The sequence below is a fragment of the Hyperolius riggenbachi genome, chromosome 3 (genome assembly GCF_040937935.1).
Source record: "Hyperolius riggenbachi isolate aHypRig1 chromosome 3, aHypRig1.pri, whole genome shotgun sequence".
In the NCBI taxonomy this organism is placed as follows: domain Eukaryota; kingdom Metazoa; phylum Chordata; class Amphibia; order Anura; family Hyperoliidae; genus Hyperolius; species Hyperolius riggenbachi.
Window position 1 is genome coordinate 333,039,284 of NC_090648.1, and position 24,058 is coordinate 333,063,341.

Sequence of the window (24,058 nt, forward strand, 5' to 3'; positions counted from 1 at the left end):
GGAAGCATTAATGTTAGCCATGGGGGAGGAGGAGCTGAGGTCAGCGGCAGGGACAGTTGAGGTTAGCCATGGGGAGGGGGTGGTTAGGCATCGGTAGTGAGAGGGTTTAGTATGGGAATAGGCTTAGGTTTAGCTGCAGTACATTTTCGGTATTTAGTATCGTTTTTACTCTTTAATAGTAGAATATCAGTACATTTAACGACACTCTACTATCAGGATTACAGGGCGCCCAATTTTTCCGGGCACCCTTTTTTGACGTACACCCAACCCACCTTATTGCTCAGTTGAGGTTGATGGTGGTTTGGAATGTGGTAGTGCAGGAGATGGTCAGCTGCAGAAACTGAGTGATACAATCATGTCACCATGAACCAGAGTCTTAATGGAATGTTTCCAACACAAACATGTAGTGGGATCAATTCTACAAACAACTGAAGCAGTTTTGACAGCAAAAGGACGCATCGTGTTTTAGTATGGCACAGAACCCTTATTATTCTGCACTGTCCTCACTACAAGCGAGTCAGAGGCCATGTGGTACCAACCTGCCAGCCAGCATAGAGCAGGACGATGATACATCCTCAATTCACTTGCGGCAGTATACACAGTAAATAAACGTCACTAGTCACCATATATTACTGGTATCTAGCACAGTATGCAAGTACAAAAGCATAAGGTTTTATAGGGTACAGTTACATCACCATCTTGTACCTGCAGGTGTAAATGAGTCACTGCGGTTCACTATACAAGGCAAAGAGTTTTACACAGTGACATTTATTTACTATACTTCCACAGGTCAATTATGGTGGTGTATTTAAAAAGCATTACTTATTAACTGAATAAAAGCTTACGGGAGGTCTTACTAGTGGGTGGCGACTGAACCAGAGTGCATTTATAAAGAAGTATGGAAATACCGAGAATCCCCCATGAGGTGATGGAGTAGTCTAACATTGTCAGATTTTTACTACCCAATTTATCTGACAGCTACGGTACATATGAAAGTACCGGTAATTATAGTGCATTTTACTCTGGAAGAAATGTAGGCCTTAAAGAGTACCTGTACGGAGTAAAAATATTTAAAATAAACACATGAGGTAACTTCAAATGAACATTACATAGTTACCTTGCCCTCAGGTCCTCTCAGAAGCTCACCATTTTCTTCTGACAATGATCCCTTCCAGTTCTGACAACATTTTGTCAGATCTGAAATATATCAGTTGCTGTCAAAATATCAGTTGCTGTCAGTTATAGCTGAGAGGAAAACTGATGTACCAGGTAATGTCCATGTTTCCCCATGGCTCAAGTAGGTGATGTTACAGTTTAACTGTGTGCTGACCAGAAAGCTGTTATGGGTAATGGCCATTTTCAACATGGAGGACGGAAAATTCCGTTGATCACAGTGAACAAACAGGACGTGGGACAGGAGAAAGATACTGAGGAGTAGACTACATGGATGGTAAGTATGACTTGTGTATGCTTATTTTGACTTTTTTAATTTTCAGTTCAGGTTTTCTTTAAATGTATCTTTATATATATTTTAAATGTAACACTTTTTTTTAGGATAGTGGTCCTTTAAGCAATGTTGTTGCATCGCAGTATATAGCTTGTTTTACAACTCAAAAACAATAAGAAGCAGACCAAAAGCACGTATCAAACTTGCTCTACTTTTAGAATTTAGTTTAAAGCTTTGACTGCTGGTCTTTACAAAACCCAGAGACAATCTCTGGCCTATAGCACAGAACATTCCACGTTTCTAAATGAATCTTTTGTTGAACTTCTACTTGGTTTCCTCAGGTTCAGAATTCCAACTGTCATTGCAGACTTCTAGAATCCCCTTCTAAACCTTACAAGCATCAGACACTGCTTGCAGAGCACTTTAATTAACCTAAGGAAAAGCAGTCATTTAAAAGAAGCGTGACAGCTTTAGCAAAAGCAGCCAAGAGAAAATGATATTCAGTACTACAACTTGGAAACAGAATGCCTGGTCAGACATGCTGGTTAATCCTTGAATTCAGCAGTACATCTGTAGCCCACAAACTCGTCTAAACATGCACTCCATTTGGCGGAACTGCGCGGCTGGGATATCTTAATGTGCCTCTCTGCATTCTTCACTCTCTGTAAAAAGGGAATGTTTATAAAATAACCGCCGATTTTTCTAGCAACAGCATTTCTGCTTCTCAGACCTCTGCCTGAAAACCAGATTTCTTGGAAAACTGGTAGTTGCGTTTGAAATAATGACATAACTTCATGGATAAGGAATAACACTGACTTTTGTTCAAGCAAATCTGACAAGCAGACTCTGCTGTGAAGGAAACTTGACTGCTTCAGCTCTGATAAGAGCAGATCCTCAGTTGAGCAACCACAGGAAACACTGATGGGCAAAGGGGCAGGAAGTTTAGGTTCACAAAGTGTTATTTTAAAAGTCTGGAAACCACACATAGTGGTATCCAGGTATTTGGAAGTCAGTGTGGCATTGGTTAAAAGCAGCCACACCAAATGTGTTAATGGAGGCCCTGGACCAATACCTTCTAAGTGGTGGAGTCCCTTCCACATATGGCTGATGATGTCACTTCTGCTAAGCAGCCTTCCCTGTGGTGATGCCATGCATCAGGTCTGTGAAGTAATTACGTTAGTTAAGCTTCCTTGGACCATGTGCCCGTATGTCATGTGATGGAAGCTTGGCATATATAAATGCAAAAGGTCTGTTATGGGAAGAAGACTAACTGGCCCTGTTGCTTGTTTGGATTGTTGGATTGGCAACTCTGTATTTATACTGAATATATTTGACAAGCCAGGAGACTCAAGTGGATGTTGAAGAGAATGAGATGTGGGAAGTGAAGCCACAGGCAAGTTGCTAAGAGCCAACACTATCTCTTCAGGTTGCTTAGTTAGCATTTATCTTTTGAGGAAAGGAATGTATAACTCCAGAAGGGAGCCACCTGGGAGATGAGGGATATATACACTTGCAAAACACAAGAGAAGCAAATGCTCACACTTCCAGCCAGCAAACTACAGCAAGGAGTGAGCAATTGATTCTCTTCTGTTTTTGCATTCAGCATTTAGAAATAGGTAGTGTGGGTGATTTCCCTGGTGATGGGAGTACCAGGGCTCACCTGTGCTCCCCCTGTAAGTGTTGCATGTGGGTTTGGGGGGCCTGGGCGGTGGTGGCGGCGCCTGGGGCCCTCTCCTGTCGTGTTTGTTTTTTAAATGATTTATTTTTTTACTTTTTTTTGCAGCTTCCAGTAGATAGAGGCAGTGTGGGTGAATTCCCTTGTGGTGGGAGTACAGGGGCTCACCTGTGCTCCCCCCTAGGTGTCGCATATGGGTTTGGGGGTCCTGGGCAGTGCCAGGGCCCCATCTGTCATGTGCACCAATGTTTGTGGATATATACACTTGCATGCTGCAATGGTCAGGAAGTGAGAGAAGTGGTACCCAGTGGTAAGGCTATTCTCATGGGCGAGTTCTGGAAGAAGCACAGTGTTGTTGGCCAGTGTCCCGGTCAGATTAGTCATTCATGCGTTTTTGGCCTTACCAGAGATGAATGGAGCAATTAGTGAGTGAGATCCTTAAAAGGATACAGAGTACCTCTTTAATCAAATTTGAATATACTTTGGTATATTGGGTAGCCTTACAAGTATATTGTAGTGGGAGAATACAAAACATATGGGGGATGCTAAGCGCCCAATTTTCATATCATGATTTTTTTGTTGCTCACCAGTTTATCAGACAAAAAGAAAATTTATGAACTGGCATGACTGACATTTTCCAGCGATATCAAAGACAGCAGCAACCATTGTTCTGCCTTATATATGGCGAGATCACAGTGTTATCATAACATGACTGTTCATATGTATGACAGTACAAATACATGCTTCTACACAAGATCTGCACTGTATAAACTGGAGCAGCCGGAAGAGAGTTTGTATATAGGAAAAGTGTCTGTAACTATAGAGATCCTCGCCCTGTAGAGGCCTTTCAAAGGGTGACCTTTAGACATTGACATGGGCTTCAGCAATGGCTGGGCATAAGCACAAGTATATATTCTGTGTCTGCTAGAAGTGCTCTTTCATGTAAAGTGCTATTTTTCATCATTCGTGGTTTCAGGATGGATGTAAGTTCGCCATTTGCCAGGATGTGTGACTGTGCATACTTTTACACTAGGTAAACAGAGAACATAGAAGCTTGTACTTCCTAGAGTACGGCACTTTCCCATGGGGCCCAATTATAGTCAGGTGCAAATATTGTACCAGCAGCTGATACGGTTATGTAATTTAACTAGGTGGAAGAAAGATCGAGCAATTTGCCGACAAATTGAGGAACGTGAGCACAACAAGGCTGAATTTCAGGCTGATAGAAACGATCTGTTGACCACAAAACAGACGCAGGAACTTAAGAAATGTGATTTGATTGCAAGCAGATCCCCTTCCTTTTCATTCTCCCATTTTGGGTCTCCTGCCTGTTCAATACCTTTTGTCTTCTCAATTCCCATGCCGTGCTCTGCGCTCCATCTGTGCCGTGAATGCTGCCTTCAGTATTTTTCCAGGTGGGATTAACCGGCTCTGACTTCAAACACAAACATCCTACAGCACACCCTGAGAATGTTCACTTCCTTCATCTTCCATGTAAATAATAAGAAACTGATGTTATGTTCCCTGACGGGATTATTTATGTTTTTTCTTGAGTTTCCTACACTGCTTATAAATACTTTGAGGTTTCCTGAAAACATTTACAGTGTAAACAGATAATGCTGGGCTGATTTATAATAGCGATTCAGCTCTACTCCATAGGAATCCTTATCTAGTCTGGTTCCGCAGCCCACCTACTGGCTCACACAGAAGCAGCTCCAGTGGAATCTCGCCATTGCCCAGGCTATTTTCATACATTCATCATTCAAATATTGCCACTTTGCAGAGATTTCACTCAGCCGGTAACTTAACTACTTTTGGGGTAGGTCCACAAAGCATGTGACAAACTCTGAAATGACAAGTCTTCTCCTTATATTCACAAACTCTTTACTGCTGTAACCCTTTAGCAGCCAATTTGTTTAGAGGCTTGCAAGTGCTCCAGGCCAATTTATTTTATAACATTCTTTTTTATTTCTTACTTGTTATATTTCCTTGCTTCTAATTAGTACTCCTGTAATGTGTATTTATAACAACTTGTCACCAAGGGGCAGTATGAGACGATAAGGGCTCATTCACACTAGAATCGGTTTTCTGAGAGTTTTGTGATTGATTCGCGGTTTTTAAAATCGCTCCCATTCACGTTCATTAAAATAGCGGTAAAAAAATCGCAATTTCGCAATCGCGTATGCGAAAACAGTGTTGATTTTTACTGCAATTTTAAAGAGACTCTGTAACAAAAATGTCATCCTTTTTCTACTAACCTACAAGCTCCTAAACCTATTCTAATGTGCTCTGGCTTACTGCAGCACTTTCTACTATCACCGTATCTTTGTAATAAATCAACTTATCTTTCCCATGTCGGATTTGTCGCCCTGTGTCTGGAAGTCTGCCAACTCTTCAGTGTTGATCTGTTATGCACTCCGCCCCTCCAGGCCCTCCCTATGCACACTACTGTGTGTGTTATTTACATTAAGCAGCCTCTCTGCTCTCTTGTCAGTGAGAGAAGAGAGCTGCCTTTTACAAACTGGATAAATCGTCCTCTGTTAGGCTGTGAAAGGAGCTGGGCTGTCGCATACTGAGGAATTATAGACACCGGCAGAGCTGTCTGCAGGAAGAAACAATCATCCTGTCAATCTTCAGTGGACAGAGCTGCAGGGGAGAAGAAGGTAAACACAAAAATGATCTCTTGAGATTCAAAAGGAAGGCTGTATACAGCCTGCTTGTGTAATGATGTATTTTCTATGTGTGGAGATAGGGGAATAGGAGATGTCCCCTAACGCACTGGCATGTTTACTTCTGTGCAATTTTAATAATACAGATTCTCTTTAATGAAAGTGAATTTGAGCCATTTTAAAAAACACTAATCAATCGCAAAATGTTTAGAAAAGTGCTTCTAGTGTGAATGGGCTCTAATAGAGGACCTTTGCTTTCAGTTTCTATATTTTCTGCTAGCGGAGAAAGAAAGAGAGAGATCAAAGCATTCCAAAAATTTACAGTACAACGAGTTCTGCCGACTGAGGTCAAACACAGTGCACTTATCTCAAACAAGATCACTCTATTGAAGCTGCAAAGGGGTTAAAGGGTATCTGAAGTGATGTGTGGCACAATGATATTAACATGTGAATGTATAGTACCAATCTTACTTTAGAATGCTCGTGGTCACTTTTTTTTTCTTTTTCATTGCATAGGTTAATAGACCAGTGTTATCTCTGTGCAGGTGGAACAGTTAGTTTGCTGCACAGCTGATCTGAGAATGAATCAGAGGCCGTAAAACTTCCGTCTGGTTTGGGAAACGCTAATGATAGTAAGATAAATACTTATGTGGCCTGCTGATCTGATACCAACCAATATCTGAGTACATCTGTACTCTGCCTGCCAATGCCTCACCACCTTCTAGCATAAGTTCTGTAACCATGCATCTCTTTCTCTACCCTAATCACCTCTCTGCTCCTCATTGCACTCTCACAGCCATCCTGCAGACATGCACTGCTGAGCAAAAGAGACACCGACGGGAACGACAAAATTCAGCATATATGTTCGGTCTGTGGAGAAGATGGCACATCCCATTCGGGCCTAGGGCCAGAGAAGCAGCACCCCATAAACGAGAAGTGATACACACACCTCAACACCACACTCCATCCAATACAAACCTCCTATACGAGGTCACGGTGGTTTATTTTGAAAAACAATTCCAGGTACACGAAGCAGCCGCGGCATACGGGTTGGGAAACACTGCTTTCAAGCAAATACAACCTGACACGGAAGAAGATAAGTCGCTAGAATTTCGAATTCCTCACATTCTTTGTTAATTAACAGGTAAAAAAAATCCCAGGATAGACAGATATCTTTTGGCAACACATTTTTATTTGCTTTTGTTATTCAGAGAAACCCTCAGAAAATAAAAAACAGCACTTTTCTTTAGTTTCTCTTAGAAAGTTTTTTCAACTATCATTTATAATGACTGTGTACAGTTTTGAAAATATTTGCATTTACCCCATTACATGGGACACAAAATATGTACTTGTTCACAAGGAGTCAAAACGGTGACAGAGCTTTCTGATTAAGTCACGGGACGAGTGTGATGGAGGATCCCTTTAGGCAGTATGCATTTCCGAACCTGCTGCTGCCTATAAGCAGAGACAGATGAGATTGCGGACGTAAAATAAATCAACAACAGAGCTTAATTCCTGCAGAACTCAGGCGTTTTGGTGACACAATTCAGCACAAAGGATGGCAGAGAATTTCACAGAACAACTTCATCACACGTAAACATTTTTCACCAAAGAGCTGCTGGTTTGAAACTCAGCAAAAAGCCGTTGGAGTAGAAAGTGTGTGGCATGTTTATTAATGACGAACAGTGCTGAAAATCAAAGCAGAAAGTGGTGACATTACAGGAGTGGAGGGGCAGATTGCGTTTACACCCATGGCATAATAGGGATGTTTAGCAGGGTGCCTGGAAACCAGGACAATATGAGGCTCCACAATGCAAAGTGAATGGACTGAACCCATGGTGAGCCTTACTGTATATTCAGATGAGTTGTACCACCTGTTTGTTTAGTCACAAAGAGCAGAAAATGAGCGCACAGGGTTAGGGTCTGTGAGATTTAAAGTGGAACTGAACCCCAAATTATTTATGTTTCTAATAAAGTGCAGGCAGGAGACAGTTTGCTTTATATTAGTTTTGTGTCAGAGGTGGTGAGATTTACCCTCAGTTCCTGTTCCAATGACAAAGAGTACTGGAATAGCAATTTTACCAATTATAACACGACCGCTATGTTGTGCCGCAACATGGCTTCCCACAAGCCTGTTTGACGAACATGCCCCCCTTCTTGCCACTAGTCGGGCACTGAAATTTATCTTCATATCGCGGCCAATGTTAGGCCCCGTTCAGACTGCAGGATGCGGACCGCAACGCATGCGGACCGCAACGCGTACGAACGCACGCCATCCGCGTTCGTATGCGTTGCGTGGCTGATCCCATCACTGAAAAGTGAATGGGACAGCCACGCGTTTTAGCAAAATCTGCGTGCAGCATGCGTTCCCGGACCGCACAGGTCCGGAACGCATGCAGTGTGAACATCAGACATTGCACTCTATGCACTGTCTGATGTCGTGCGTGTCGGCCACCTGCACGCGTTTCCAAAATGCGGCTGGAAACGCGTGCAGTGTGAACGGGGCCTAAAAGCCGCGATTTGTAGCAAAGAGGTAAAATTCGGCACCCTGAGGAGCCCACTAGTGGCCACCGCGTGCCCAAATTTTCCTGTCACGCCGCAAAAGGCGGCTTTTATTATAGGAGTTTTTTCCAAAAGGGCTCCTGCACCCTTTTTTCCTGCTTCAATTATAACAGATGGCATTGTGGCATTGGAAAAAATTGGAGAGGCGGATCTCTGTTCATCTTTAGTAAATCAACCGCGTAACTGGACTACTCAAGATAAAAAGGTTTTGTTCCTATGAACATTTTTTTGTCATTTTGATCATTCCAATAATTTGGAGACTGATATATTTTTTTACAGGTTATACTTTACTTCATATATAAAGATATTCATAATGAAAAATGTATCTTCCTTGTAACACCCCCAAAAGCTGCACATTATATTAGAGAAAGGACTGGCGGAGGCAGAGAATGCAGCCCTGTCAGGGTTGGGAATCCCCAGGACTACAACAGTGATTTCCTGTGCTGAGGGGAACAGAAACCGCCTTACCGCTTATTAGGATACTTCCATTCCTTTGTCAAATGCTTCACGTTTTTAAGTGCCTGTTACCCAGTAGAAAATGTTCCTAATAATTTGGAAATGGTAGAAGGTTTACCAGGGCAGATTTTCCTTCCATTTCCTAGTAAAGCCAAGTACATGATTTTAATCTACCAAAACATGGTTTAATCTGCCAAAGATCTTGCAATTCTATGATAGATCCAATTCAAGATCGGCCTACTGACATTTAAATCCCTGAATAATCTGGGCCCTGGATACATGAAAGATATGTTGCAGCTACGTAGCAATCCCTGCATTCTCAGATCAACAGGTTCTAATAATCTAGTCATACCCAGAGTCCACTTAGAAACTTTTGGTCCCAGAGCCTTCTGTCATGCTGCCCCTACGTTTTGGAACTCCTTACCTCAACAGATCAGGACGGCTCCATCCCTGGACGTGTTTAAATCCAGACTGAAAACCCACCTGTTTAGTTTGGCATTTGCAGAAATATAACTTTTGTTGTGTGAATACTTCATCCTACTACCAATTACTGAATCTGAGAGAGCCTAAGCGCTTTGAGTCCTATGGGAGAAAAGCGCTATAGAAATGTTATTGTATTGTATTGTATAGATGCATGCCTCTGGCAAACTGCACAGGCTGTCACCAGATTCTTGACTTCGCTTTGCAGATCCCTTTGCCAATGTGCCTGGCAACAGACAGTAAACCACTTTATCATCCTGCCAGTTCACTGTCCTATGACCATGCAGGGAACAGAAAACCATGTACAATAAGACGTTCTATGATACAATAGAGCACAGGCCGAGTTGATAAATGGAAGAAAGTGAAAAAAGTGCGCTATAGTGTAATACCTTCTTTACTATGACAACATTTGCGCTAATAAATACGGTATATGTACAAAAAATGAAAAAAAATCAGGCATGTATCTCACAATCACAGGACAAAGATACATATATCGAGGCACATCGCCTCAAGTTAGGACCTTTAAATAAGTTATTAGGGAGGTGCTAAAGAGGGTGTGGCCAGAAAAATAGCAAAACAACTTTAACCCTTTGCACACTCACTTGCAAATGTTCAAACAAATACATTGTAAAATATAGGTATTTTACAAAACGTCAGACACAGATTGGGTTCTAAGATCAGATCATTGTAAAAAAAAACAGTTAATCCTTTCCACACTCGCATGCAAATGTTCAAACAAATGCATTCACATGCATCAATCATCCAGGCACCACCGCTCTCCCTACAGCTAAGTTAAAAGCCAGGGTCTTGGTTACAAAAGAACGCATTCCCTTGCGTAGTCACCTACACTGCGTAGAAGTACCCAGGTATTCTAGGTGTCCTAACTCTGGCCCTGTAACATGCATAGTGGAGACATGCAAACATTCATTGCATCAAATCTATCTAAAATATGAGGAGCACATATCCGGATGTCCTCTCCTGGGACAGATAGTGCATAGAACTAAACTCACAAGGGAACTAGCGAAACAATGTCCACTACACACACACTGGCATACACTGTGTGCATCCTGGCAATGGTCACAGACAGGGGAAATAGGGAGTGCAACTACATTAAAGAGAACCCGAGGTGGGATTTAATGATCTTAGTGGGGCACAGAGGCTGGTTGTGCACACTATCACCAGCCTCTGTTGCCCTATGGTGTGCCCCCAGGACCCCCCTACGATCTGCTGTCCCCTCCGCCGTGCCTGCGACACACAGCGTGTCGCCAGCAAGCGGTTTACCTGAGACTGTCTGTCAGCGCCGCTCCCCCGCCTCCTCTGTATCGGCGCTACCCGCCCGTGTCCCTTCCCTCCAATCAGCGGGAGGGAAGGGACGTAGGCGAGTAGCGCCGATACAGAAGAGGCAGGGGAGCGGCGCTGACAGACATTCTCAGGTAAACAGCTTGCTGGCTGTCGACACGCTGTGTGTCGCAGGCACGGCGCTGGGGATCGCAGAGCACAGGACGGTTCTGGGGGCACACCATAGGGCAACAGAGGCTGGTGATAGTGTGCACAACCAGCCTCTGTGCCCCACTAAGATCATCAAATCCCACCTCGGGTTCTCTTTAAACCCTGACCATGAGTGGACATTAATATATTTTGTTAGCTCCCTTGTTAGTTTAGTTTGATGACTACACAAGGGAATGCATTCTTTTGTAACCAAGGCCCCCGGGCTTTTAACTTAGCTGTAGAGATAGCAGAGGTGCCTGGATGATTGATCCATGTGAATGCATTTGTTTGTAAATCATAATTTCATAATACCTAGATTTTACAAATACTGTTCAGGAAAACAAAAGTTTGCAAAGGTACTTACCTCTGGCACAGAAGACAAAAAGGGTTTAATGTAAATATTTGAGTCGTGAACTTTCAAATCATGGTCCCCGAGTCCTCTGGTTACACCAATGGTAGCCATTACCCGCGCCTGTGTTCAGAGGGAATACAGTCTGCGTTAGTATTAAGCAATAAGTAAAAGCTTTGAGGTGTACTTCTGCTCCAGGATACTAAATATAGCTCCAACTGGCACCAATACTTTCCTTTTTCGTAGTTTACAGAACAAGTAAAGTCAAGTAGAAATGAGTGTGTAAAGGGTTGACCCTCTCTCAAGTTTTCAATGCTATCTGGGCCATCACTTTCGTGCCATCAATTCTTTTGGGTGACTGGAGAGTATATTTTCTATAGTGAATTTACAAAAGACAATTGTGAGGCGTACGAGAGGAATTGGCGCGGGAGACTTGGGCGTAGGATACAGCCGATATATGGCTGGTCCTGCTGCTGCACAAGTCCAGGCCATGTTAAATACTATCCCCCCTCCAGGCCGCCATGGATAGTGGGTGAAAAGATTGTCAGCACACCATTCTCTATAGCACACACTATTGTTGGACTATCTAGTGGAGACTGCCACAATAAAGTGTGTGCTATAGAGAATGGTGTGCTGACAATCTTTTCAACTTGTATCTAACGTGGTATTGCCTATGTCACTTTGTCAAGCACCCAGGAATGAGTGATGGTGTGCCGACTTCTTCCAGGAACATCGTCATGGATAGTGGGGGAATGAAATAATTTGGCTTCCAGCAATTGCTGGAGGCCAAATTATAGTTTTAAAAGTTACTACAGCTCCCTCTTCTGATGGTGCCAAAGTTACTCCCTGTGCGCCGCTGTAGCCGTAATTCCTATTATGGCCTATGGTGGCGTCGGCTGCGCCCAAGTCTCCTGCACTGGATTCGGCGTGTTTGGTTGTGCGGGCATTGTCACCAAGTAATTGGGAATTACACCTTTTGACAAGAAGCCTAACACAAAACAAGTGTTGCATGTTGTAAAGGGAGCATCTGTTCCTAGAGCACCTTGCTGCACAGATTTAGGCTACATTCACAGTAATCATTGCGGTGCTGTGTAATGGCCACATCATAACGTAGCTTTTCAAAGTGCAATGCAGTGCAGCGCCGGCGGTCCAGGAGCATCAGAGCGACTCTACGTGGGCACCGATCAGCTGCAGGGGGCTGAGGGAAGCCACAGGTGAGTAAAACACATTTTTTATTTTTGACTTAAGGTTCACTTTAAAGGGAATCTGAAGTGAAAATAAACTTATGATATAATAGATTTGTATGTGTAGTACTGCTAAGAAATAAAACATTATTAGCACAGATGTGAGTCTCAGTTTCCAGTACAGGAAGAGTTAAGAAACTTCAGTTGTAATTTATGCTAAAGAGCTTTTCTGAGCTCTGTGACCAAAGTTTGGTCACAGACAGCCCTGTCTTCTGAAGCACTTATCTCAACTGTCTCTCACCGTTTTTTGTTTAAGGTTTTTCTGCAGAGGAAAGTTCAAAAGTTCATTAGCCTGCTCTGTTTCATCATTTAAAATGCTGAGTGTAGTGTGTAAACTGCAAATATTGAAGAATGATGCAAAAAACGATATAAATGAAAATAAAAATATAAGACTATTCTCTTTGCTAATAACATTCTATTAATTATCCGTACTACACAACCCATTCATTATATCACAATTTTTTTTTCGCTTCAGTGTCACTTTAAGCTTATTCAGATTTAAGCCTGTGTTTTACAGCCTATCTAAGCCGATGTTTTATGTGAATGTACAACCTTTGGCAATTTTAAATTAAATGTGGTTTCAGACTATTCTATCAGTTGCTTGAAGCTTACCACAGGGAGGAGACTGCACTGTTGGATGGTTGCCACGAGGAGGGAGGATCGGCTTGCTGGGAGTAGACTGAAAGAATGTGGGAGGCAAGAGTGCGGATCAGATCTTAATGGATGTGAGAGTGGCTGTAATACAGACAGCTTTACTGATGGTGAGAGGCTGGTAGTGCAGTTAGTGGGAGCAATCGGGACAGCGTTGTGTACTTGGAAGGTAATGGCATAGAGACCTGTGGAAGCGATGCTGATAAAACAGAGCTACAGAGTTTGATTAGCTTTCTGTGGTTTGGGTAGCAGATGTAGAAAAGAGCGGCCTGAGCTTGTGGTGTCAGTGGTGGTGTATGGAAGTGGAGCAACACTTTTAGTAGAATGAAAAAGCCTGGCACTAGATGCTCATGGAGGAGTGGGAACAGCTAACCTGGTGCAATAAGAGTATGTGCATTCAGATTGTCATCTGAATGTCGATCAAGAAGGAAAGTGAGGTACGGTAACTTAAAAATGCACCTTTGCCAGCTGGGTACAAATACAGTGGCAAGCAGTGGAGTGTAGGTAGATAACTTGACCACTATTTCCTAGTTACTGCTTCGTCAGAGGCAGGGTTGTGGAGTCGGAGCAATTTTGGGTACCTGGAGTCGGAGTCTGTGGTTTCAATAAACCGAGGAGTCCGATAATTTTTGAACCAAATCCATAGCCTTTGTAAAAGTTAGACTAAAGAGTCAGAGTCAAAGGATTGGAGCAAAGATGAGACTGTGGAATCGGTTGCTTTGTGGTGGAGAGAGTAGACCTTTTTTACTGAATTATGCTATGATCTTTCACTATACGAGCATTTGCTTTATCCGAGGCAGCTCCAGGATCAAATTACAGTGGTGATTAGGCACACATGAGGAGGAAATAGACAGGCTAAACTTTTTTAAATACATACAGGGTGCATTTCTCTATGTGTCCCTTCTGTCCTGTGCAAGAATTAATGTCCACTTTAAAGAGTAACTGTCAGGCTGCAGAAGCTAATTTAAACCTCTATTCTCCTGTGTTAAACAGTTTAGAAGGAAGCCAAAAAGGCAATACTGTAGTAAAAAAATCTCTCTTACATTTGATGTGTGCTTATCAGCAAAGCTGTTAGACCCAAGCTCTTAAGAGGACGCAAGCCGCATACCATACTGCAAAGCATTCTGGGGCCCTCCCCTCGGCTGCTAATGAGAAGTTACAGTATCAAGTTTCAGCAGCTTGTAACTCAGTCCAGCGCACAGCACTGAAAAATCTCCAGGCAGAGTACACTGCAGGAGTCCGCTATTGTTCCTAGCCACATGGCTAATTAATATTCACTGCACACTAGTGTTATTCAGTACAAGCTTTTCTGTGATCAGGAAGCAGGCAGGACATGACGACACATTTGGCTTTATAGGAGACAGACAAACATGGAACCTGCCATGAGCTGTCAGGAGCATCAATCTCTGCATATACTATATACAAATTCTGTGAAGTACAAACGTGGACAGTGAAATGCATATGTAATGTAAGTACAGCCAATCTTTAGCTACTGATATATGTGTTTATTTTCTCTGAGACCCTATACCTAACAGCTCCTCTTTAAAGAGCCCCAGTGCTATAGAAGAATTCTAACACATTTCATCCAAGAAAGTGATTTGTGATCAGGTACATTGTGGTGGTTCATTACTTTGGGCAAGTGTTACCCCTTCGGGACTAAGGACATCTGACTGGGCACAAAGCAGTTTTGTGGAGTTCAGTTTAACGTTCCCCTCTGCAGTAAAGCTAATTAGTGTTGATGGATAGAGTGCCACCACCTTCTGATGCACTCATTTGCAGGTTAGGATTTTTTTTTTACTCATCACTATTATTTTTCAACATATGGAGTTCATGAATTTGGGGTGCCCCTTGGAGCTCAGTTTAAGTATTCTCTGAATATTGGAACCTCACCTTTTTCCCTTCTCCATATATTAGTGGGAACTTCAAATCTTCATCTTCAATTGTCTTATAGGCCCTGCAGGTTACATATAACATCAGATAAGCAAAACATCTTGCAAAAAAAAACAAATAAAAACCTTTGTTCAGCAGCAGCTGCAGCAATATTAGACAAGACAGAGCATTTATATTGTGCTTTTCTTCTGGTAGACTCCAAGCACTTCAGGGCTGCAGCCACTTAGGGCGTGCACCATGGGCGACCAGGATCATTAGGGAGCCTTGCCCAAAGATTCCTTACTGTTTTACATACCGGCTTCTGCTGCGATTCGTACCCTGGTCAAGGGCATCAAAGGCAACAGACCAGCCCGTATTCTATCCCATGCCTCCCAAGTTATAAGTAATGCATGCCATAAACATTTCATAGGAAAAATATGTTTTATAATTCAAATCACACTGGTCCTTTCTATCCTGGTTCATTTTTCTTCATATCAACATAATAAGAAATATATCAATTTAAAGGATGGGAATAAAGTTTAGAGTCAATTAAACACATTTTCAGTAAATAAAAATACATATATTTAGATCGATCTGTACACGAGTTCTGAAAGAGGGACAAATGAGGATGAAAGAGGGACAGGGGGACTGGGTTCCCACAGAGGGACTGTCCGTCCAAAAGAGGGACAGTTAGGCGCTATGCTATCCAGCTGACATATTTAATAATGTTTGCTAGCACAAGAAACAAATGAGAAAAAAAAAAAACAAGAAGCAGAAGCTAAAAGCATATACATTTCATAACCTTCAGATGACAATGTTGTCACCAGTGGAGGCGAGTAATGTGCTCCACTTGTCCTTGAGTAGAACATATTTTGCCCTGATCAAAGACTCTTTGTTCTACAAATGATTTGAAAGATATGAAAAAGGTATGGCTGGTAGATGGGTACACTTTAGCTAAGCTCTGGGGACTTTTCCTGCTCATCTGAGCAAACATTAGTAGTACAATTACAGCGTGGCAGCACTGACTAATACTTTCCTTGAATCCTCTAATATATTCCGAGTATTACACAAGATGAACTCCTGATCGGTACAGTTATTACAATTAGAAGATGTGGGCACTACACCTTATATCAATAGTATTCTTAAGATCATATTTATAAAGCCATGAAATCAGGAAATAAAAACTTGTTGCATTCTGTGGTGAGATCACTGCAGGTCTCAAAATAAATTGAACTAATTACAGATGAATCTTGTTATAGTAAACTGATATAGTACGACTCTGGATATAGTAAACTTAGTCCTCGGTTCCGGCCCCGGGCCTACAGTATAACTATAGAATGTATGACCAATTCTTATACACTAAACTTCTGATATAGCAAACTACTTTTGCTGGTCCCTTGGAGTTTACTAGACCAAGATATAAGGAAAATCAGCAGTAAAACATTCCGTGTTAAAGTACCAAAAAAGTGCAGATTTTTCTCACCTGAGGAACATTTTGTTGCAGTTTGTAAGCAGATTGAAAGAAGTGCAAGCAAATACAGATGAAGCCAATCAATCTGCATCCCAACTCATTGACTACAAGTGCCCATACATCCAGCGATGATGGGAAGATTCGAGCAAGAGACAGATTCCTCTCTGATCAGAGAGAGATCTGTCGGCTGCCCATACCCGATTCACGATAATCTTCAGCATAAAATCTCTTGGGAATCAGCCTTGTGACGCCACCTCTGCCAATAACCCCCCACCCCCACCCCGCCTGTGCATTCATACGTAGCCTGTCTGCTGTTGCATGCCGCAGTGCCCATCCATCTTCCACCTACGTATTTGCACCTAAGACACTACTGGTGTATAGCATGTGGTGTGCATGTGTGATGTCATACAGGCGCCACATGCTATGCACCGGCAGCATGTGAGGCGTAAATGTGGAAAGCAGAAGATGAATGAGCACAGCAGTGGGCGACAGTGGACAGGTAAAGTATAAAAACTTAGGCACATCATCAGGGGTCCATCTCGTTCATTCCTCATCCCGATATCGCATGCTGTTACCACCCAATCAAGTATGTTGGCCCAGTATTTATGATCGATACATGCAACCAATATTAGCCCAAAATTGGTTGCATCGTCAATCGGGCCTGCTCTTGGTAGCACCGATTTTCATCGGATTCAATAGTAATTATCGAATCAGAGGGTTGATTGGCCACCAAGTCGCCCTAATGTATGGCCAACTTAACTCTAATTAATAGTAGCCTGGCTGGCGGATCAACTGTATACACCTCACCATGGCAACAGGGAAATGAGCCCTCCAGTTTGAATACATATTGTATTGTATGGCGTTTATAGCTCTCTCAGCCAAAAAGGTTCCTGACCACTGTTTTAAGGTGTACTGGATGCATAATTAATAGAGAATTCTGTAGGAACAAGTATAAGTAGAGTGGCTACTGCTTGCCTCTGCACCAGCATGGTGTGTTCAGGCTACAGAGAGGGAGTGGGGCACAGACAGACCTCTCTCAGAAGAGCACAGAATCCCTCCCTGAATGTCTGCACTGCAGGAAGTGGCCATTTATGAAGATTCGGACCAGGTACTGATTAAACTCTGCCACTGAATACTTAGGCCTCGTTCACATCATTTAGCGCAGATGGCTGTGCGATTGGAACGCAACGCGTCCGATCGCACGCCATCTGCGCTCCTATGCGCTGCGCTGCAGATCCCATTCATTACAATGAATGGGATCTGCGCTGCGATTCCCAAAAATGCGTGCAGCACGCGATAGCGCAATCGCGCTGCCACGCAGCGCATATGATGGGAACGGTAGAAGGGCTGTCTATGCCCTTCTACCGTTCTTGCGTGTCGCACACTATACGCGCTGCCAAAATGCGCACGGCAGCGCGTATAGTCTGAACGAGGCCTTATAAGAAAACATTTATGCCTGGAGTGTGACTTTAAACTGTTATCAATCTCTGAAAAATAGAAGTCAAAGTCAGAAGATATTAAAAGTCTGTAACAGATCTGCCAAAGAACTGTGGCGCTGGAGGTCTGCTAAGAACTAGGTTATGTTTGAAGCACAAAAGGTCCAGTCTCTGACATGGTATACTTGGGAATGTCGGACAGCTTGCTTATTCATATCATAACACCCATGAACATGGTGTTTGATTTCTATCAGTGTAATGCTCAGAAGAATCCTCCTGCATCCACTCTCATTTCAGCATTGCTCTCGTTAATGCAATAAAAGGCACAATACATTCTGAGCCAGCTTCCATCACAACATAAGACTCAATACATGCATCTCGTATGTCAAGCATTAGCTCTAGTTAATCATTTTTCCCCTCATTGTTGTGTGACGCCGACAAAGCCAAATAAGTAATTTATTGTTTCAATAGAGGAATTGAGCATCTCTGGTCTTAAGAAAAGGTCGTTGTGAGGCATCCAAATGGATTTAAAGTGAAGTTTTTTTTAATCAGATCCTCTGAGAATTAAGACCGTCTTTGTTAGAAAAAGGGAATAAAATAATTCCCTAATGCTTAGATGCTTGGCAGAACTCCAAAATCTTGAGAAAGCAACTGTGAAAGAACAATATATTCTTGCATACTAATACATTTAATTAAAAGCGATCAAATCAAATATGCTTAGAAGTACATCATTTTGACATGTGTGTCTCCAGAGAGGGAATATAATATATATATATTTTTTACTGTTTTAGTACAAACTATGTTATAAATATTCAGCAAACGGGACTTGAAATATTTAACATAATATCGCAAATCAGAGCAGAAACAGGATTGTGATGGCACCTATTACTGAAAATATATGCTGCATATAAGGGGAACCCTTTATGATGGGAAACCAATATTAGTTGGAAGATGGAATGGTGAATTTATTAACACAAGGTGAAAAACAAGCACAGCAAGGAATGGCAAAGCAGAGAACACAGCCAGGAAACAAAGGCAGGGAGCATAGCTAGAAAACAGAAAAAAAAGAGTAATGAAGGCTATTTGCAGACATCAGGTGATCAATAACCAGTCTACAGCAAAGTCCCCATTAATGGGAGCTCAGGCAACCGGAAGTCTCAACTAACCGGCACTGCCAGAGTGGGATAACGGGGCTGAGCTTTTGAGAGCAGGAACTGCTCACAGATTGTCTGGCTGCCTTCTTTAACGCATCCTGCACCTCCCAGCAGTTTTCCGGCATCCATGCACGGCTCCCAGCGGGTCATATGTTTCGATACGGGTCAGGCGACATGCCAGGAGTCATACACTGAGGACGCCCGACAGCCGCTTGGAGCTGCAGGATTCCTAGGACGATTGTTGAGTAGTTCCTGCAGCTCGGGGGGGGGGGGGGGGGGGGGCTGCAATCAAATTGATGTTGGTCCGAGGTATCGTTAGTAAGCACACCTGCACTCAGAGTTGCAGATTACCCAGCAAGCTCATGGTGGACCAGAACTCCTAGAAGTGTGTACGGGGCCAAAAAGGACCAAAAAGCCCTCTTACTAAAATGCTGTGCAAAACAGAAAATTTGCCTTCTTAAAGAGACTCCGTAACAAAAATTGCATCCTGTTTTTTATCATCCTACAAGTTCCAAAAGCTATTCTAATGTGTTCTGGCTTACTGCAGCACTTTCTGCTATCACAGTCTCTGTAATAAATCAATGTATCTTTCCCCTGTCAGACTTGTCAGCCTGTGTCTGGAAGGCCGCCAAGTTCTTCAGTGTTGTGGTTCTGCTATGAACTCCCCCTTCCAGGCCCCTCTATGCACACTGCCTGTGTATTATTTAGATTAGAGCAGCTTCTCTCTTCTCTCTTATCTTTTACAAGCTGGATAAAGTGTCCTCTGAGCTGGCTGGGCTTTCACATACTGAAGAATTACAGACAAGGGCAAAGCTGTTTGCAGGAGAAAAAAGAGCAGCCTGAAACTTCAGTGCATGAGAACTGCAGGGAGAAAGAAACACACAAATGATCTCTTGAGATTCAAAAGGAAGGCTGTATACAGCCTGCTTGTGTATGGTTGTATTTTCTATGTGTGGACATACAGTACATCAACCTACTTCCTGTTTTGGCGGCCATTTTGTTTGTTTATAAACAAACTTTTTAAAACTGTTTTTAACTACTTTTAATGCAGCGAGGAGGGGCGAAATTGTGACAGAGGGTAATAGGAGATGTCCCCTAACGCACTGGTATGTTTACTTTTGTGCGATTTTAACAATACAGATTCTCTTTAAATACCTTCTGTTTTAAAGTGACACTGAAGTGAAAAAAAAATTATGATATAATGAATTGGTTGTGTAGTACGGATAATTACTAGAATATTAGAAGCAAAGAAACTATCCTCTTTTTTATTTTCAGTTATATAGTGTTTTTTTATATTTGCAGTTTCCCCACTACTCAGCATTCTAAATGATTTTTACAGAGCAGGCTGTGAACTTTTGACCTGTACCGAACTTTTCTCTGCAGAAGAAAAAGCCTGGCAGCTGAGATAATAAACTTCAGATAACAGAGCTCTCCTGGAGCTGAATGGCCTGTTTTGCATAGATAACAACTAGAGTGTCTTAACTCTTCCTGTACTGGAAACCATATTAGACATCTCTCTCTGCTCCCATTGTTTTATTTCTTAGCTGTACTACACATACAAATCATTATATCATAATTTTTTTCTCACTTCAGTGTCTCTTTAAGAAGTCATTCATGACTTAGAGCCGGTTTACAGAGAATACCAGTGTATCCATTGTCAGACAGATTCCCTGCCTTTCTCAGTGCAGTGGCGATGGATTCACTGTGCACTGAAAATGCAAGCAGCAGAGCACTGTGAGCTGCAGCAGATCTATTGCCATTACATTATATTAAAGGGATACTGTAGGGGGGTCGGGGGAAAATGAGCTGAACTTACCCGGGGCTACTAATGGTCCCCCGCAGACATCCTGTGTTGGCGCAGCCACTCCCCGATGCTCTGGCCCCGCCTCCGGTTCACTTCTGGAATTTCTGACTTTAAAGTCAGAAAACCACTCCGCCTGCGTTGCCGTGTCCTCGCTCCCGCTGATGTCATCAAGAGCTCACAGCGCAGGCCCAGTATGGTCTGTGCCTGCGCAGTACGCTCCTAGTGACATCAGGTAAAGCGAGGACACGGCAACGCAGGCGCAGTGGTTTTCTGACTTTAAAGTCAGAAATTCCAGAAGTGAACTGGAGGCGGGGCCGGAGCATCGGGGAGTGGCTGCGCCAACACAGGATGTCTGCGGGGGACCATTAGAAGCCCCGGGTAAGTTCAGCTCATTTTCCCCCGACCCCCCCTACAGTATCCCTTTAAAGCTACATGAGGGAGGCATATAATGTCCTGACGTAGCGCATTTACTGTAAGCCAGTCCTTAACTTTCATCCATACTGACTGAATCATTAAATCAATCCCTTTTAAAAATTGCATTTTGTATGCAGAACAGAATCTGAGACCGCCAGTGGTGCAAATATCAGATAGTAACATGTAGGGAAGAGATCCAACCATTGCCAGTTTATCTCAGTTCCTTTACCAGTGACACCTTGGGTCTCACTAGATCTATATGCGAGGCCTTGCTGTCACTAGGACTGGAAAACTGACGAGCTTTTGGAGGATCACAAATGGCCCAAACTTTTACAAATGGACCCATGAAACAGATGAGTAAGATTGCCATGGAAAAAGGTAAACTATACTGTTTAACTGTGTATTGGTATACACTATATGCTTGTTTTTATCAAGGGTCCCTGTCAAAAGGACCCTTAAAATACCGGGATGTTTCCTAGCGCTGTGGAGTTCTTTGCTTAGATTTTGTGACACCTACTGTGGATGTGGTTTCCTCCTGAGCAGCTGGAAAAGGATACTTTTATTTGGAGCAGCGCCTGTATTTCCATTTTAAAAACGTGACTATATTTTTTCCATTTACATATACGGAGCAGCGTTCCTTGCAATAATGATTGATGTATTTGACTTTTTGGAGAACAGATCCATTGATATAGACAAAGTTTTTGATCAAGTTAATGAACCAGATGACAACAATCTGGAATCCCAGTTTAAACATCTGGGATTTGTATCTGAGAAGAAACTGGCCCTATGGTGGGAGATTATATCATTAGAAAAACAAAACAAGGATGGTTATGTCCCTAGAAGACTAAGATGGGAATTTGCCCCCAATGAACAAGAGCTTAAACATGTTCCTAAGGAAGAGTGGCAAACATTTTTTGATGAATGTGGGAAGGGATTAATCAATATGCTACTAAAAGCTAAAAGATTAAGGATGCAAGACTTTAATAAAACTATAGATGATATAAAAGATAAATTAGATCCATTCCGTGAATTGGAAGATTATAAGAGGATTTCTGGTGACCTCCAATCACATTTGAAAAAAGTGGATGAGGAGTTGAGAGTCAAAAAACAAAGGAAATATGCTCGGGATTTTAATGATTATAATTCAAATAGGGCATACCAGTGGCAAACTAAACCCACACCAATAGCACCTATTATTCCTAAGAGTGTACCGAAACCAAATATTCCGCAACCTCGCCATGACCCTGTAGGCCCCAAAACCCCGTATAACCCGATGGTGAAAAGATTTGGTTATCCAACACCATATCAAAACTATCCTCCAAAGAGACCAATGCAGGGTCCCTACAGACCCCCAAAACCTTTTTATCAACCTGGGCCTCCACCTATATTACCAAGAAAACCGCGTAGAGATATCCCCTATAATCGTCCACCACCTCGTCCCTATTGGAAACCTAGACCGAGGTATAATCCTACTATTCCTACTCCCAAGTATTAACCCCCAGTTTACAATAGGTTTACAGCATTGGAAACTTTGCAAGTAGATAGTCCTGTAATTAATGAAGATCCTAACAACCATTTTTTAGAGAAGACCGTGCCTCAGAGGGAAAGGAGGAAAAGGTCATTAGAGGAAGAACAAGAGGAAGTAGGGGTGGGCGTAAACTCCAACGGAGAAATCAGCAACAAAAAACCAAAAGGGAATTAGGGGGTGGCATATTTAATCTCAGTAGCAAAAGTCTGACTGATTCTGAATTAAAAGTATTAGATAGGGGGCTTAAATACGCACCCCCAAAAGCACTGAATAAATTCCAGATGTTTGTTGATGCCCATAAATTTGCAAGAAAACTAAGTATAAAGAAATTCTTTTCTACTAACTTAGCACCAACTAATTCTACTGTGGATACTAGTCTAAACGGCCAATATTTGAAGAGTGGTCTTAAAAATAGGTCCACATTTAATCCACAACTTTCTAGCAATCATTCAGTGGAAACATTTAAATCTCTGATCATTCGCGATATAAAAAAATTGCCAAATAAAAAAGTGTGGAGTGAGCGGCATCTGGATACAGCATTAAAGAATTTGGCCAATGAAAAACTAGTAACCATTAAACCTGCGGACAAGGGGGGTGGGGTGGTGGTTATGGACACGCCTAAATACATTAATATGGTGAATGAATTATTGAAAGATAGACTAACATATCAGATTATGAAGCAAGATCCTGGAGTAAAGTATTATCAAGAACTAAAAGAACTGGTAAAGAGAGGGGTACAAGGGGGTCTAGTTATGGATAAGGAAAGTAAATACTTGGTACCTTCGTTTATACAAACTCCTGTACTGTATTGTCTACCAAAAATACATAAAAATGCTACAGACCCCCCTGGGAGGCCCATTGTTAGTGGAATTAATTCCGTCACCTCTCGTTTGGGACACTATTTAGATGTCTTCTTGCAGCCATTAGTTGTGCAAGTGCCTTCTTATCTTAAAGATTCCAAACATTTGATTGAAATTTTAAACACTCTGGAATTTTCATCACCATATTTTTTAGTAACAGCAGATATCTCTTCCTTATATACAGTGATTGAACAACAGGCAGGTCTGAGAGCGGTAGAATCATATTTGAGGAACACCACAGGTATGAATACCAATATGGTAGATTTTTTGATTGAAGCACTTGATTTTGCAATGAGCCACAATTATTTTTCCTTCAATGGTATATTCTATAAACAAACCAAAGGAGTAGCAATGGGAGCGAGGTATGCTCCGAGCCTGGCAAATTTATTTATGGCAAAATGGGAGGATAGTTTTATATACAATAAGCAACAACTTAATTATATGGAAAAGATTTATAGATGACATATTTTTTATCTGGAAAGGTAATGAGGCGTCTTTAAA

General features: G+C 42.2%; 1 protein-coding gene across 5 annotated transcripts in view; it reads right to left on the minus strand.

Moving 5' to 3' along the window:
* PPM1H (protein phosphatase, Mg2+/Mn2+ dependent 1H) overlaps positions 1-24,058 on the minus strand; it is a 303,440-nt gene that overhangs the window by 119,639 nt on the left and 159,743 nt on the right. For 4 of the 5 annotated variants that reach the window (XR_011030451.1, XM_068276885.1, XM_068276883.1 and 1 more), the window contains exons 7-8: positions 14,912-14,975; positions 11,142-11,249 (exon numbers count right to left, since the gene is read on the minus strand). Coding sequence is in view for 4 of the 5 variants with exons in the window: in XM_068276885.1 (XP_068132986.1) it covers positions 11,142-11,249; positions 14,912-14,975 (172 nt within the window). In the remaining variant the exon portion in view is untranslated. Of the gene's footprint in view, positions 1-7,145; positions 7,247-11,141; positions 11,250-14,911; positions 14,976-24,058 lie in introns of those variants that run through there. The other variant, XM_068276886.1, reaches the window with a different exon arrangement.